This window comes from Leucoraja erinacea, chromosome 7 (assembly GCF_028641065.1).
Source record: "Leucoraja erinacea ecotype New England chromosome 7, Leri_hhj_1, whole genome shotgun sequence".
NCBI lineage: Eukaryota > Metazoa > Chordata > Chondrichthyes > Rajiformes > Rajidae > Leucoraja > Leucoraja erinaceus.
The window spans coordinates 59426326-59440856 of record NC_073383.1 but is presented as its reverse complement, the minus strand read 5'-3'; the positions used below and the strand labels follow the sequence as shown (position 1 = coordinate 59440856).

General features: G+C 42.0%; 1 protein-coding gene across 1 annotated transcript in view; it reads left to right on the top strand.

Annotated features, from left to right (window-relative positions):
• The window catches only part of LOC129699151 (low-density lipoprotein receptor-related protein 1-like), an 877455-nt gene that overhangs the window by 256549 nt on the left and 606375 nt on the right, over positions 1-14531 (top strand). Inside the window, exon 14 of the mRNA XM_055638819.1 lies at positions 7908-8075. Within this exon, the coding sequence (XP_055494794.1) occupies positions 7908-8075 (168 nt within the window). The remainder of the gene's footprint in view (positions 1-7907; positions 8076-14531) is intronic.

Below are 14531 nucleotides of genomic sequence, written 5' to 3'. Positions count from 1 at the left end.
AAAGGCCAATTGACCTAGAAATCTGCACATGTTTTGGGATGTGGAAACCAGAGGAAATGCATGTGACCACAGGATGAATGTGCAACCTTCACACAAACAGTACCAGAGATCAGGATTAAACCCCAGTCTCTAGCACTGTGAGGCACCAGCTCTACTAGATGCACCACTGTACCACCCTTATTTGTTTTCTCCTTTTGTATCTCAATTGACAAAAAATAGAACTTTACAAGGAATTGTACATGCTGATTAATACACAAAAGAATACAAAGTGCTGGAGTAACTCAATGGGTCGGGCATAATTTCTGGAGAACCAGGGATCGGTGATGTTTCAATTCAAGACTGATGAATGGCCTTCGGGCCTGAAGAAGCGTCTCAACTCAAAATGTCATGATATACTTTTTTATACTAGTTATTTTGGGCTTGCACTTGACCAGTGACAAATTCTTCAATTTGAATGGTTAAGCTGGGACTTGCTCTTCAGTCATCTTAAACTGCCGGAACTTTTGGCATAAATTGGCCCTTAAATTAAATGTGGAAGGATATGTCTAACTAAAGGCAAATGCAATTCTATTGGCCATTAATCATTTCAGTTTGACTGTCAATTTGGATCCTGTGAATCCAATCCTGATCTAATGCATTCTCAATTTTCCCTGCATGTCTGTCAGAATAAATGATTCAGGAAATGAAGAATCCACCTTTAATTCAAGCTGCTGTTCTGTAATTGTCTTATTATAGCTTTGGCTGGAGGTCTGTTAACCTATTATGCTTTTGGGACAAAAATAGATTTGTCGAATTAATTTATCTTGCAGATGGTGGGTAGAGACACCTTGTAGATCTGAAATAGCAGTATCAGATGATTGCACGGAGGTTTTTGATGTATTTGCTTTACGTCAATTTTATTTTTGGATGAAGTTAATGAGCAGAATTGACTAGCAGTCATTCAAAGCATAGACAGTTATGGTTGCTAATGAGTTTTTCTTGCCAACTTTTAATTGATACATGTTGATTGTCCCATTTCCAATTTGAACCATCAGCTGGAACTGCCTATCAAACTGCGAATGTTTGGGGTAAAATAGCCCAAATTTCACACAGCATATCATTAGCATTCAAGCTGATTATTTTGATAGTAAGCCGAGCATCTGTGTTTTTGAAGGCGTCAAGTTTGGTTAATAACTTGACCATCTGCCTCAGCGAAATCAACACTCCTTTTATTAATATGATTTTATCTTCCACGCTTCATATCTCATATTTCCCAATGGATTGTGAATGGTTTACAAGCAGGTTAATTAGCTGGAGTGTTCGAAGTTAAGATTTACTACAGCATAGGAGGAGGGCATTCAACCCATTGAGTTGTGCTGACCAAGGTGACAATTATTTGTTTCATATGTTTCAAAGAAGTTGCGGCACAGTGGCACAGCTAGTAGAGCTGCTGTCACACAGGGCCAGAGACCCAGGTTTGATCCTTACTTTGGCTGCTATCTGTGTGGAGTTTGCAAGTTCTCCTTATGACTGAATGAAGAAGGGTTCTGAATCTAAACATCCCTTATCCATTTTCACCACAGGCGCTGCCTGACCTGCTAAGTTACTCCAGCATTTTGTGTCTACCTTTGGTCTGTACCAGCATCTGCAGTTCTTTAATACTATTCCCTATGACAATGTTGGTTTCCTCCGAGTGCTCTTGACATGGGGGTACATAGGTTAATTGGCTTCTATAAAATTGCCTTCAGCGCGTAAGGTGTGGATGCGAAAGTGCGAGAGCATAGAACTAATGTGAATGGTTGATCGATGGTCAGTGAACCGAAGGGCCTGTTTCCATACAATATCTTTCAATTCATTTCAATCCAAGAATAAGAAAAAAACAGCAGGGGTTGGTAACATGTTCCTTCAAGCCTGCTCTTACAGTCAATAACATCATGGCAGATCTGAGCTTGATATCAACTCCACTTTCTTGTGCAGTTTCCATGGCATTTGACTCCCCAAAAGCCTGTCTAGTTCAGCCTTGAATTGTTTTTTTCTTTACATTCACAGACCTGGTCTCTGTCATTCATAAGTATCTCAGATTCCAAAGTTTCATTATTTTCTAGCAGAAGGAATTTCTATTCATCTCCATCTTAAATGGGTGATCTTTCGTTTTATAAAGCTAGTTTGAGGTTATCTCATGAGGGGAAGCCTTTTAAAGCATCTAAACAATGCATTATCCTGGGAAAAGATTTCCTCTGCTCATTTTGTCAAGAAGGATGGTGAATATATATTTTATATATAATTTGGAGATTTTGATAGATCAGAAATCTTTCCTAATGAAGCTACAGGCAGACACTTTGATTGTAACATAAAAATAAAATTATGTTATTGAGGAATCCATATATAAGGAATTCCTCTCTTAGTAACAAATATTTCTTAAAATGTGTTTAATTTTGCATAAAGACATAGCTTCTGTTTAGATTGCTGTCCACCTTGTATGGTAGTGGTGGTACAGTTCTGGCATGATTTTACAGTGGCATTAATGGGTTGTGAAGAGCTATTTTAGCTCTGAACACACTCATGATGAGGGGTGATATTATTTGTACAAGCTATGCTTTGTTAGGGATTTGTATTTGAATAATTAAAATACAATATAAGGGGTGCTAAACAGAATTAAACTCTGGTCAGCTAATCAAAAATAATGTCAGATTAGCTTTCCAACTTATTAGATAATATGACGGCAAGCAACAGTTAAATGACATTAACATGGTAATCGTAAGGTAATGCTGGCCTGAAATTTGCAATAATTGCCTACTGTAAAATGGCTAGAGATCATTTTATCCTTGATACTTTTAAATTGATAACAGTAACATTTCCAATCCTATGATCAATTAAAATGATCAATACACTTTCATTTAAACCCAGTCCCTGTCGGACTATATCAGCGGGCTTTAAACATTCCATATTAGGCAAGAATTTGGGGGTTCTTCTGGAATTGCTTTAGTCTATCTCACTGAATATGATTGTTGATTAAAAAAAAAGGACCGTATTGCATAATAAGAAAAACAATGACTTGTCCTACTTGGCATCTAGATCTCAACCAACATGACTGAAATTAAAAGATAACTTTTCTTTTTCTGCAACTTTGCAATGGATAAATAGGTCATTACATCTGCTTACATAAGTGACTGTGGTTAAAAAAAAAAAGGATGACTGTTACATAGTGCGAGCAGATTGAGGATATGATGTAAATGCAAGATTGTTTTTTCCGGGATATGTCAACCATATTCTGGAAAGAGCATTGAAATGGTGGCAGTTTTTGCTCAAAGGAAAGTTGGTCTGTTTATATTGCGTCGGAAGAAAAATGTGACATTTAGGTTGTAAACATTTCAAGTCAACCAGAGCCAAAGGCCTTTCAGTTTCAAATATCTTTGCTACTCAAACAAAGAAAAAACATCGTTTTCACGTTCCACGGCAATTTATTTTTGAGGCTTGCCTTGTTTTGCTTGAAAAAGTGGCTGTGTAAAGAAATGACTTGAAATGAGTTGTTTAAAAAGTGAAAGCAAGAAGTGAAATAAATTATCAGTTATTTTAAGAAACTATTCATAGGGCATTCAATCTAATATTATTTTTTTCTGTCTCTAATAGCATTTCCTACCTGCACTTACCTAATACAGTTTACTTGTAATAATGGAAGATGCATAACTGTGAAATGGCGATGTGACTCAGGTAACAAGAAGGCATTACCAAGGATTTTTCACTTGTTTCATTGAATGTTTCATTGTTTCACTTGTTTCATTGAACATAGATTGAAAAACAAAGATTTACAATGAATAATTTCTTCCTCTTAAAGAATAAATTTAAGTGTACATATTTTTGGCATGTAAGAACTGTAAGAACTGTAAAATTTAAATGTGATTGTGGAACATTTCTTCGTAATTACTGAATTCCCATATGATTGTATCAAGAGTGATGGAATAAATGTTGTACAATCAAACATTTAAATTTTATCCCAGGTTACATGAATTGTGAAATGGGTAACAGTACAACTTTACTACAAATTGATGTGGTGATACATTATAAGAACAGATTCCATACAGTTGGCTGGCTTTCACTTGATATTTGATGATGGTGTGTGGATTTAACATGATAAAACATATTGCATTGGGTACATAAAGATAAACCATTACTTCTGATGGGAAAATGAATAGTGTGGGACATATGTGCAAACTTAAAACCATTTTGGAGTGAATTCTGATCATAATGAATGAAAACGATCATAATTCTCTCTTTTAGAAATTCTCAAACTCCAATCCAAATCAAATTTTCAAAACATATTTATAGATTTTTATGAGTTTGAGGTATCAAAGAATGTGGATTAAAGATTGAAGTCTTGAGATTCACGTTGGTCCTACTCTAACATGTGGAAGAAGAAGCAATTGATTAAAAAAAAATATCCATTCCTTGAAGCACTATTTCTCTTTATTTTACCTTAAAATATTTTCATTAAGACAAGATAAATTTATTTTTAAATTTTTTGAAATGTATCTCCAAATGTTAGTTTTCATTAATTTTACTTTGATTGTGCCTGTATTTGATAGCTTTGTTCAAAAATCCATTAATTCTTTCACATGTTTCTGGTGCTTACAGTACAAGTCAAATGTTAATTTAAGCAAAATTTTCAATCAAGCTACACATACAACTTGCGTGGAAATATATTGTAATTCCTTTGTATTAATGGGTATAAATTCTGAACCTATACCCGAAACTAGGCAACCCTGCAGAAATATGTTCAGTAGCATGACTGCTGCATTTTAAGAAGGTGGCTAACTATCTCCATGTCAAGAATAATAAGCTATAGAGATATGGATATAAATGCCTCCTTGTCAGCCACATCCACAGTTTATAGATTTAGTGAAGCCTTCCAAGAACTGCACCCTAAATAGTTAAATATCAACTAAATAACAGTAGCTAATCATTAACACTCAATATCAATAAAATCTTCTTATCCTCCTGCATCAGTCCCACTTAGGGGACTTTTTAAGTGACTTTTTAGGCGACTGCAAGAGACTATGCGGTCGCCACATGGTCGCCACGTGTTCGCGGGTGTTTGCTGGGTAGTCGCCTTCATGGTCGTGAGAAGTTCCCGCATTCATGGAACTAGTTGTGGCCTCATTATGGTCCCCGTGAAATTTTCAACATGTTGAAAAATTAGCAGCAACCAGAATGAAGCCGCCATGGACAGTAGCGAGAATTCACGTGCCGTGGGTGCAGTGGTAGTGGGTTGCCAGGAGGTTGAAGGTTCTCGGAGGTTCTCGTACATTGGAGCCGGTGTTGACCGGAGAATTTCATTGGCCCATTGGGAACAAAAAGGTAAACAGTAGTTACAAAACGAAGGATAACCGACCGGTAATGTTAAATGTCCGCCGAGCTTCACAGCCGTGTATATCTAGCTTCTTAAAAGTTGGCTCCAGTCCTGCTCCTCCCTTCTCCCCCCCCCCCCCCCCCTTTTAAAGGACTTACCGTACACTGTGCTTTAGCTGTCTTTTTACAGCATCAACCTTCCTGTGTGTGTCTGTTTCACCTTGGCTTTGCACCATGTGAATTTTTTAGACAACGCTCCCCCCGCTTGCCCTGTCCCCCGCCTGCTTAACGGGCTGGTGAAGGAAACAATGTGTTTGTGTGTGTTCCACTCTGACAGTCACCATTCCAGTTGCCGGTTTATCAGGCGACTGCCGGCAACTTGACTGTCACCGGCAGTCCGCTGAAAAATCGCCTAAGTGGGACAGGCCCATTACATTGCCAGACTTGAATGCCCGACATCTGGTCCTCAGCAGACCTCCTTGTTCATTCAAGGCTTCAAACACACTTGTGTTCAAGAAGGAACTGCAGATGCTGGAAAATCGAAGCTACACAAAAATGCTGGAGAAACTCAGCGGGTGCAGCAGCATCTATGGAGCGAAGGAAATAGGTAATGTTTCGGGCCAAAACCCTTCTTCAGACCCTTCTTCTGATGAGATCCCACTGGCTCTCCGCTCTGCACTGGACCACTTAGACAATAAGACCATGTACATTTATTGAGTAAACTTGCTGTTCAATGCCATTGTCTCCTTAAACATCATCAAACTCAGGGAAATGGGTCTATACAATTGGATCCTTGCCTTCATTGTTTGCAGACCTAAATAACTATGATTTGGACACAACAATTCTCCCTTGATGACCTTCAACCACAGGAGCGTCTCAGAGTAGTGTGCTCGATCCACTGTTCTCCCAATAGTCTCAAATTTGTTTTGGCCAGGCTCTGTGTAGATCAAAGTTACCATTATTATTGTTGCACATTTTTTAAATGCATTTATAATTTCCTGTATCAAGCTGTCCCTTACATAGGAGCTATTTATTTGGAGATATTTAGACCACTATCATTAATATCCCCTCTGGTAATTTTTACATCCATGCAGATTGATTCAATCCTCCTCCCTTTGGATTTTTTCCTGGCAATGCCATCCAACCTACATTTTCCTTTTTGCCAAAATGAGGATGATACTGAATAACAACCCTGGTAGAAATGCTAAGGTTTGGCTTTTTGACAACTTTAGACATCTTAACATTGTGTAGGAAGGGACTGCAGATGCTGGTTTAAACCGAAGATAGATACTAAATGCTGGAGTAACTCAGCAGGACAGGCAGCATCTCTGGAGAGATGGAATGGATGGCGTTTCGGGTCAAGACCCTTCTTCAGACTAGTGTCCAGCTTTTCATGACTATCTTCGACATCTTAACATTGTTGTAATACACCCTATGTATCTTATTACCACAGCTTTCTTGCCTGAACCCCATTGTCGGGGCACCCTTGCTCTGCCACTGGCTGATTCTCATTGTCCTTGCCTCTTTCTCTGCTTTCCAGTTTGTTTTCTCTTTAGTATTGTTAGTTTAGCATTGCAGCATTTAGGATTGTTGGTATTCACATCACTAGTTCCTTTGTAGCACTTTAATTATAAACCTCAGTCAGTTCCACAAAACTATACTTCACATCATGAAATGTTATTCCTATCAGCATTAAGCCAAACTTTCTTTCACGTCAGACTGAAATAATCATCCACTGCATCATCTCTGGCCGTTTTGGGTTTTTACCTTGCTTTTTCAAAAATGCATAGAAATGTGACTAATAAAAGGAATTAATTTATATATTTTTAATCTGATTGTAGCAGTGAATAGAATTTATCCTGCAGCTTTATTCTGCTAGCTACTGCCATTCTTGCTCTTGATCCAAAACAAATTGATAGCTTCAAAATAAAATGATAAATACTGAAAGAAACCTTAATCGCTTAGATTTTGCTTGGAGTTATTATCAATTCCCCAATGATTTATAATATTAAAGATGGTGATGTAAAGCAGTCCATGACACATACATTTAAACCTCAGTTAAGCTAATGGATCATGCTCTTTATGCCCAATGTAATGTTAAAAAGTTAATCAATGACTCTGGATGGTAAAAAATACTGATAATAGCATGTTTGGGACCTGACATAGGGGGACCGCCGTGAGCGGGAGGAAAGACCAATGAAGGGCCCAGCGTGGAGGTGGGGGGAGGGGGAGAACAAAGCAGATACTGTGTGCTTATTTTGTAACTTTGCCAGCGCCCTTATGTGGCAAATAGTTGCATACCTTGTGTATGGAAGCAAAGAATTTCACTGTGACTTGTCAAATGTGACCATTAAGTATTCATTCATTCAATCATTGTTTGTTGATGCCAGGAAGCACAGGGACAGGATCGGAGTATGTTGTGATATCATCTAAAATCAAATAGGTTGCTGACATTCCACTCATAACGTATGTTTAATTTGGTCAAGATTCGGATGGACATCTGTGAAACTGCAAATATTTTTTGTTGAAAATTCTTTATAATGTATGTGTTAAGTGAGTTTATCCTTTTTTATTTGTTGCAGACGATGACTGTGAGGATGGTAGTGACGAGGTGGGCTGCTCCCCTTCTTGTTCTGACATGCAGTTCAAATGTACCAATGGTCGTTGTGTTCCTGAGCACTGGATCTGCGATGGAGATAATGACTGTGGTGACTTCACCGATGAAACCAATGCCAACTGTACTGAACCAGGTCTGTGCACTGAGTGGTGAGGTTTGTATATTTCAAAAGCTGCAATATCTAGGGAAAGACTGAAATATGCAAAAATATTCACTGCCATACATATGCAATCATGTACTTCCTCTCTTAAGTGGCTGAACTACATTCATTTTAGATGCACTGGCAAGGAGAGGAGAAAAACAGTGATAAAACAATAGCAACACAAACAGAATGTTATCAAAATTTATGTACCTAGCTAGACTGCAAGATATTTTGTGAAGCATCAAAATATTGCTGCCAGATTTTCCTCCTTTAAACACCTTTGTGCTCACTTTATGCAAATATATAATCCTGTAGCACCAATGCAGGCTTTGTCATGTAAGATATTGTCATAATGAAATAGAGAATCATCTCCAGCGTTTGATTAATTACAAAAGCTGACAGGGACTGGATGTAGACCTAAAAAAATGCCCTGGGGCATAAATAACAAGGATGTAAACCTGCCTATTTAACTTTGAATGTAATTTCAAAATATGAAATTAGTGTAGAAATTAAATTTGTAACACCCTAGCTCCGTAGTATGCCAAATATATATATATTTCAAAACATCTTTAAACTGTCAATGGAGTTTGTACATTCTCTCCATGACCTGTGTGGGTTTTCTACGGGTGCTCAGGTTTCCTCCCACACCAAAGATGTACAGGTTTGAAGGCTAATAAGCGAGTTCGGTATTCTGAAAAATGCAAGGATTCATGGGATTTGTCAAAGGTTATTCGTGATAAACATCGCTTGCAACCATGCCACTGCATGCACACAGACCCGCTCCCCATTCGCAGCCAGGATTGAACCCGGGCCTCCGGCGCCGCAAGCGCTGCCGAACCGCCACTGGATCATCACCATCTCATCCCCCCCCCCCCCCCCCCCGAGCATCCCCTCCCCATCCGGGGGCAGCTGGAGATGCCCGCAGCGGCAGCCCAGGCCCACAGCCAGCGCGGAGAAGAATCTCCAACTCCAGCCCAACTCCGCCCATCCCGCTGGGCCAACCGACAGCCCTGGACTGACGAGACACCGGCCTGCCGCAATGGCGGTCCAGGCCCACAGCCAGTATGCAGCAGAAGCACCAACTCCAGCCCAACTCCACCTGTGCCAACTGACCGCCCTGGACTGATGGGACACAGGCCGGAGCAGTGGAGCAAGTGCTTCTTCTCCATGCCAGCTGCAAGCCCGGGACGCCACTGCAATAGACCGGCGCCCCGCCAGTCCAGGGCCACCCCACACATCCCCGGCTACCCCAGACAGGGACGGGACCCCTGGAGGGGACGGAGATGGCCCAGCAGCAACTCAACAGTGCCTGCAGCGCTGGAGACCCGGGTCTGATCCCAACCACGGACGAAACGCCGGTCTGCACCCAAGCAGCAGCGCCGCCGCCGAGAATGTTTTTTGCGAGTGATCCATGACCTGGACATGCGCATTTGAAATACCGAATTTGCTTATTGGCCGGTTAAATTGTCCGTAGTGTGTGTTAGATAGTGTTAGCGTGCGGAGGTCGTTGTACGGCGCGGACTTTGTGGGCCGAGACGCCTGTTTCCGCGCTGCAACTCTAAACTAAACTAATTTGATATATTCCTCTGGTTTGGGTAAAATGCTGGAAAATGCAAATACTATTTGTTCCTTGAAAAAATTTCATTTTTTGATATCTTTCACGGTATCAAGTACAACTTCCATAATACTGCACATATATATTGTAATCACAAATATACATTATGCATCATCTCACAATGTTGATAATATCAACATTTATATGATGAACACATGCCAATGCCTATGATAAAATTCAGTGATTCAGCAAAATAAATGCTAAATATATGCCTTTAAAATTTCAATTGTGACCAATAAATGAAAATATGAATAACTTAGGAATGCTGAACTTGCAATTGACCTAACATTTTTCAGACATAATCTAATTTTCAATTCTCCCCATGAGTTAAAAATGAAGGAGATATTCTGTTCAAAAGCAATGAGAAGTTTAGTTTAGTTTAAAGATACAGTGCGGAAACAGACCCTTTGGCCCACCGAGTCTGTCCCAACTAACAATCCCCGTAAATTACACACTAGGGACAATTTACAATTTTTACTGAAGCCAAATTAAAAGACAAACATTTATGTCTTTGGAGTATGAGAGGGAGCCGGAGCACCCAGGGAAAAACCACATGGTCACGGAGAGAATGTACAAACTCCATACAGACAGCACCCATATTCAGGATCGAACCCAGGTCTCTGGTGCGGTAAGCCAGCAACTCTACTGCTGCGCCATCGTGCCGTCTCCAGATTTCAGATTGGTCAGATTCTCAACAGTAACATGACATTGTTCATGTCCTAAGTAGATTGGTATTCCATATATAATGTACTATATATTTGAAAATCATGTGTCCAAATGTGGACAATTGCTATATAATAATCTCAGCTCTCAGCACACATTATTTATTTTAATGTCACAATTTCCTTTTACTTTGGCAGTGGCTGGTTTAAAGCATTTTAAAACTTTAATTAATTTTTCCTACTTTTATAAAAAATTGGGTTTGTTTCCTTCCAGGGGCAGAGCTCTGCCTTGGGAATTTAAAAATAGATTTTCAATTTGATATCTTTGTATAAGATTGACGTCACAGATTAGTCATCCATTATAAAATGGTTTTCCTTTCCTTTCAAATCAATGGAAATTAAAAACAGATGATTTCTGTAACTGGCAGCTAAATCATAATGTCAGGTTTAATGCCTGACCTGCCATAGATATCAAATATGTCAGATATTATCTGTGAGTATTAAAATATTAATCCCTAAGGAGTGTTTGAAAAATGATCAATAGTCATCAACATATGATTGGACAATTCTTTATAAAATCATATTGTAAATGTCGGTTCTTGAAGTAATACATTTCTAGACTCCATATAGCGTGCATTCTGTCTCAAAGATGAGACTGATTTAAATTAATATATATTTGAGATTTTTCATGCTGAATATTTTTATTTTTGTCAATTGAGGAGTTGTATAGCAATTTGTGAACCAGCAAGTTGAATTAAAAATCCAAAGTCCCTTTTCAGAAGTATTACCAATTTTTATATTAGTGAGATACTGCTGTGAATGATAGGCGAGTCAATAGTAACATGGTCCGTGTGATATTTTAAAATAGTACTTCATTTCAAGCTGCCAGAGGAGGTAGTTGAGACTGGGACTATCCCATTGTTTAAGAAACAGTTAGACATGTTTGTGGATAGGACAGATTTGGAGGGATAAGGACCAAGCGCTGGCAAGTGGGACTCATGTTGTTGGGACATTGTTGGCTGGTGTGGGCAAGTTGGGCCGAAGGGCCTGTTTTCACATTGTATCACTCTATGACTCTACTACTTTAGAATATTTGGGAGATTTGATATATTGCTGAATCGATTGTCTGCAGAGAACGGTAGAGAACTGGGGACTGCCTCGTCCCCAGTCCACCCACCTGCCTTCCTCCGGCCCCAACCCCCATCCCTGCCGGGTGTTCACCATCCCCCCCGACCTCCCCCTCTCCAACACCGAACGGTCTGTCCTCAACAGAGGTCTTACCTTTGTCCCCCTCCGTCCCCACCTCAATGAATTCCGCGCCCACCACGACTTGGAGCGCTTCTACCGTCGCCTCCGCCTCACAGCGTACTTCCATGGCAAGGAGTCCTCGCCCCCCACTGATGACCCCTTTTCCCGTCTCCAACGCACCCCCTCCTCGTGGAACCCCCCTCGTGGCCAATTTCCGGCTTTAGAACTTTTCATCAATAACTGCCGTCGCGACATCAACCGCCTCAATTTCTCCACTCCCCTGTCTCACTCCAATCTCTCACCACATGAACGTTCTGCCATCGACTCACTCCGCAACAACCCAGATTGGGTTATCAAACCCGCTGACAAGGGAGGTGCCGTGGTAGTCTGGCGCGCCGATCTCTACAAAGCTGAGGCCACGCGCCAACTCTCGGACACCTCCTCCTACTTACCCCTGGACCATGACCCCACTGACGAGCACCAGGCCACCATCTCCAGCACCATCACCGACTTCATCCACTCCAATGCCCTACCCAACCGAGCCTCCAACCTCATCGTTCCCCAGCCCCCCACAGCCCGATTTTACCTTCTCCCTAAAATCCACAAACCTGACTGCCCCGGAAGACCCATTGTCTCTGCCTGTTCGTGCCCCACTGAACTCATTTCCAAATACCTTGACTCCATCCTATCACCCTTGGTTAAATCCCTCCCAACCTATGTTCAAGACACCTCAGACACTCTCCGTCGTCTCCACGCATTCCATTCTCTAGGCCCTCACCCCCTCATCTTCACCATGGACGTCCAGTCACTCTACACCTCCATCCCCCACCACGATGGTCTCAAAGCCCTCTGGTTCTTCCTCGACCAGAGAAGCAACCTATACCCAGCCACTGACACTCTCCTCCGCCTAGCGGAGCTGGTCCTTACCCTCAATAACTTCACTTCGACTCCTCCCATTTCCTCCAAATACAAGGCGTAGCTATGGGCACACGCATGGGCCCCAGCTATGCCTGCCTATTTGTCGGTTACGTCAAACAATCCTTGTTCAATACATGCCAGGGCCCAATCCCCGACCTCTACCTCCGCTACATCGACGACTGCTTTTGTGCCACCTCCTGCTCCCGCACACAACTGACTGACTTCATCCACTTCACCACTAACTTCCATCCGGCACTCAAATACACCTGGACCATTTCCGACACTTCCCTACCATTCCTTGACCTCACTATCTCCATTGCAGGTGATAGACTTCTGACCGACATCCACTATAAACCCACTGACTCCCATGGCCATCTGGACTACACTTCTTCCCACCCTGCTTCCTGTAAGGACTCCATCCCCTACTCCCAATTCCTCCGTCTACGCCGCATCTGCTCCACGGATGAGGCGTTCCACACCAGGACATCTGAAATGTCCTCTTTATTCAGGGAACGGGGGTTCCCCTCCTCCACCATAAATGAGGCTCGCACCAGGGTCTCTTCCATACCCCGCAACACTGCTCTCTCTCCCCATCCCCGCACTCGCAATAAGGGCAGAGTCCCCCTAGTCCTCACCTTTCACCCCACCAGCCGTCACATATAAAAGGTAATCCTCCGTCAGTTTCGCCACCTCCAACGTGACCCCACCACTCGCCACATCTTCCCATCTCCCCCCATATCTGCCTTCCGCAAAGACCGCTCCCTCTATAACTCCCTTGTCAATTCTTCCCTTCTCTCTCATACCACCCCCTCCCCGGGCGCTTTCCCTTGCAACCGCAAGAGATGCAACACTTGTCCCTTTACCTCCCCCCTCGACTCCATTCAAGGACCCAAGCAATCGTTCCAGGTGCGACAGAGGTTTACCTGCATCTCCTCCAACCTCATCTATTGCATCCGCTGCTCTAGATGTCAGCAGATCTATATCGGTGAGACCAAGCGGAGGTTGGGCGATCGTTTCGCCGAACACCTCAGCTCGGTCCGCAATAACCAAGCTGACCTCCCGGTGGCTCAGCACTTCGACTCCCCCTCCCACTCCGTCTCCCACCTCTCTGTCCTGCGAGCAACACCGGAAATTGGAGGAACAGCACCTCATATTCCGTTTGGGGAGTATGCATCCTGGGGGCATGAACATCGAATTCTCCCAATTTTGTTAGTCCTTGCTGTCTCCTCCCCTTCCTCAGTCCCCCTGCTGTCTCCTCCCATCCCCCAGCCTTCGGGCTCCTCCTCCTTTTTCCTTTCTTGTCCCCGCCCCCGATCAGTCTGAAGAAGAGTTTCGGCCCGAAACGTTGCCTATTTCCTTCGATCCATAGATGCTGCTGCACCCGCTGAGTTTCTCCAGCTTTTTTGTGTACCTACGGTAGAGAACATACTGACTGGCTGCATCATAGCCTGGTATGGTAACTCAAATGTCCAGGAACAAAGAAGACTGCAGAAAGTGGTCTGCTGTTTGTGCCATCATGGGTACTGACCACCTCACCATCAAACGGATTTACAGGAGGTGCTGCCTAAAAAGGCAGCTAATATCATCAAAGACCCGCACCCTGCTTTCATCTTGTGACTACCAACGGGAAGAAGGAGTAGGATCCTGAAAACCATGACCTCCTGGTTCAAGAACAGTTTCTTCCCAGTAACCATCATGTTCTTGAACGTTGCACAACACTAACCACAACCCAGTCTCAGGAACTATGATGTGCTACCAACTCTGTTTTGTTGCACTTTTACCTTGACGTTGCACTGTTATCATCTGATTAGATGGTATTTCATTATTAATTTATTGTATTATTGATTATGTTGTATTTATTTGTGTGTTATTGGACCTATAAAGCCACAAAAAGTAAGAATTTCATTGTTTTGTTGTCGATGCATATGGCAATTCTTGACTCTAGATGTATAGCTGACAGATTGCCAAATATATTAACTGACAGCAGAAAAAAAACGTTTGTGG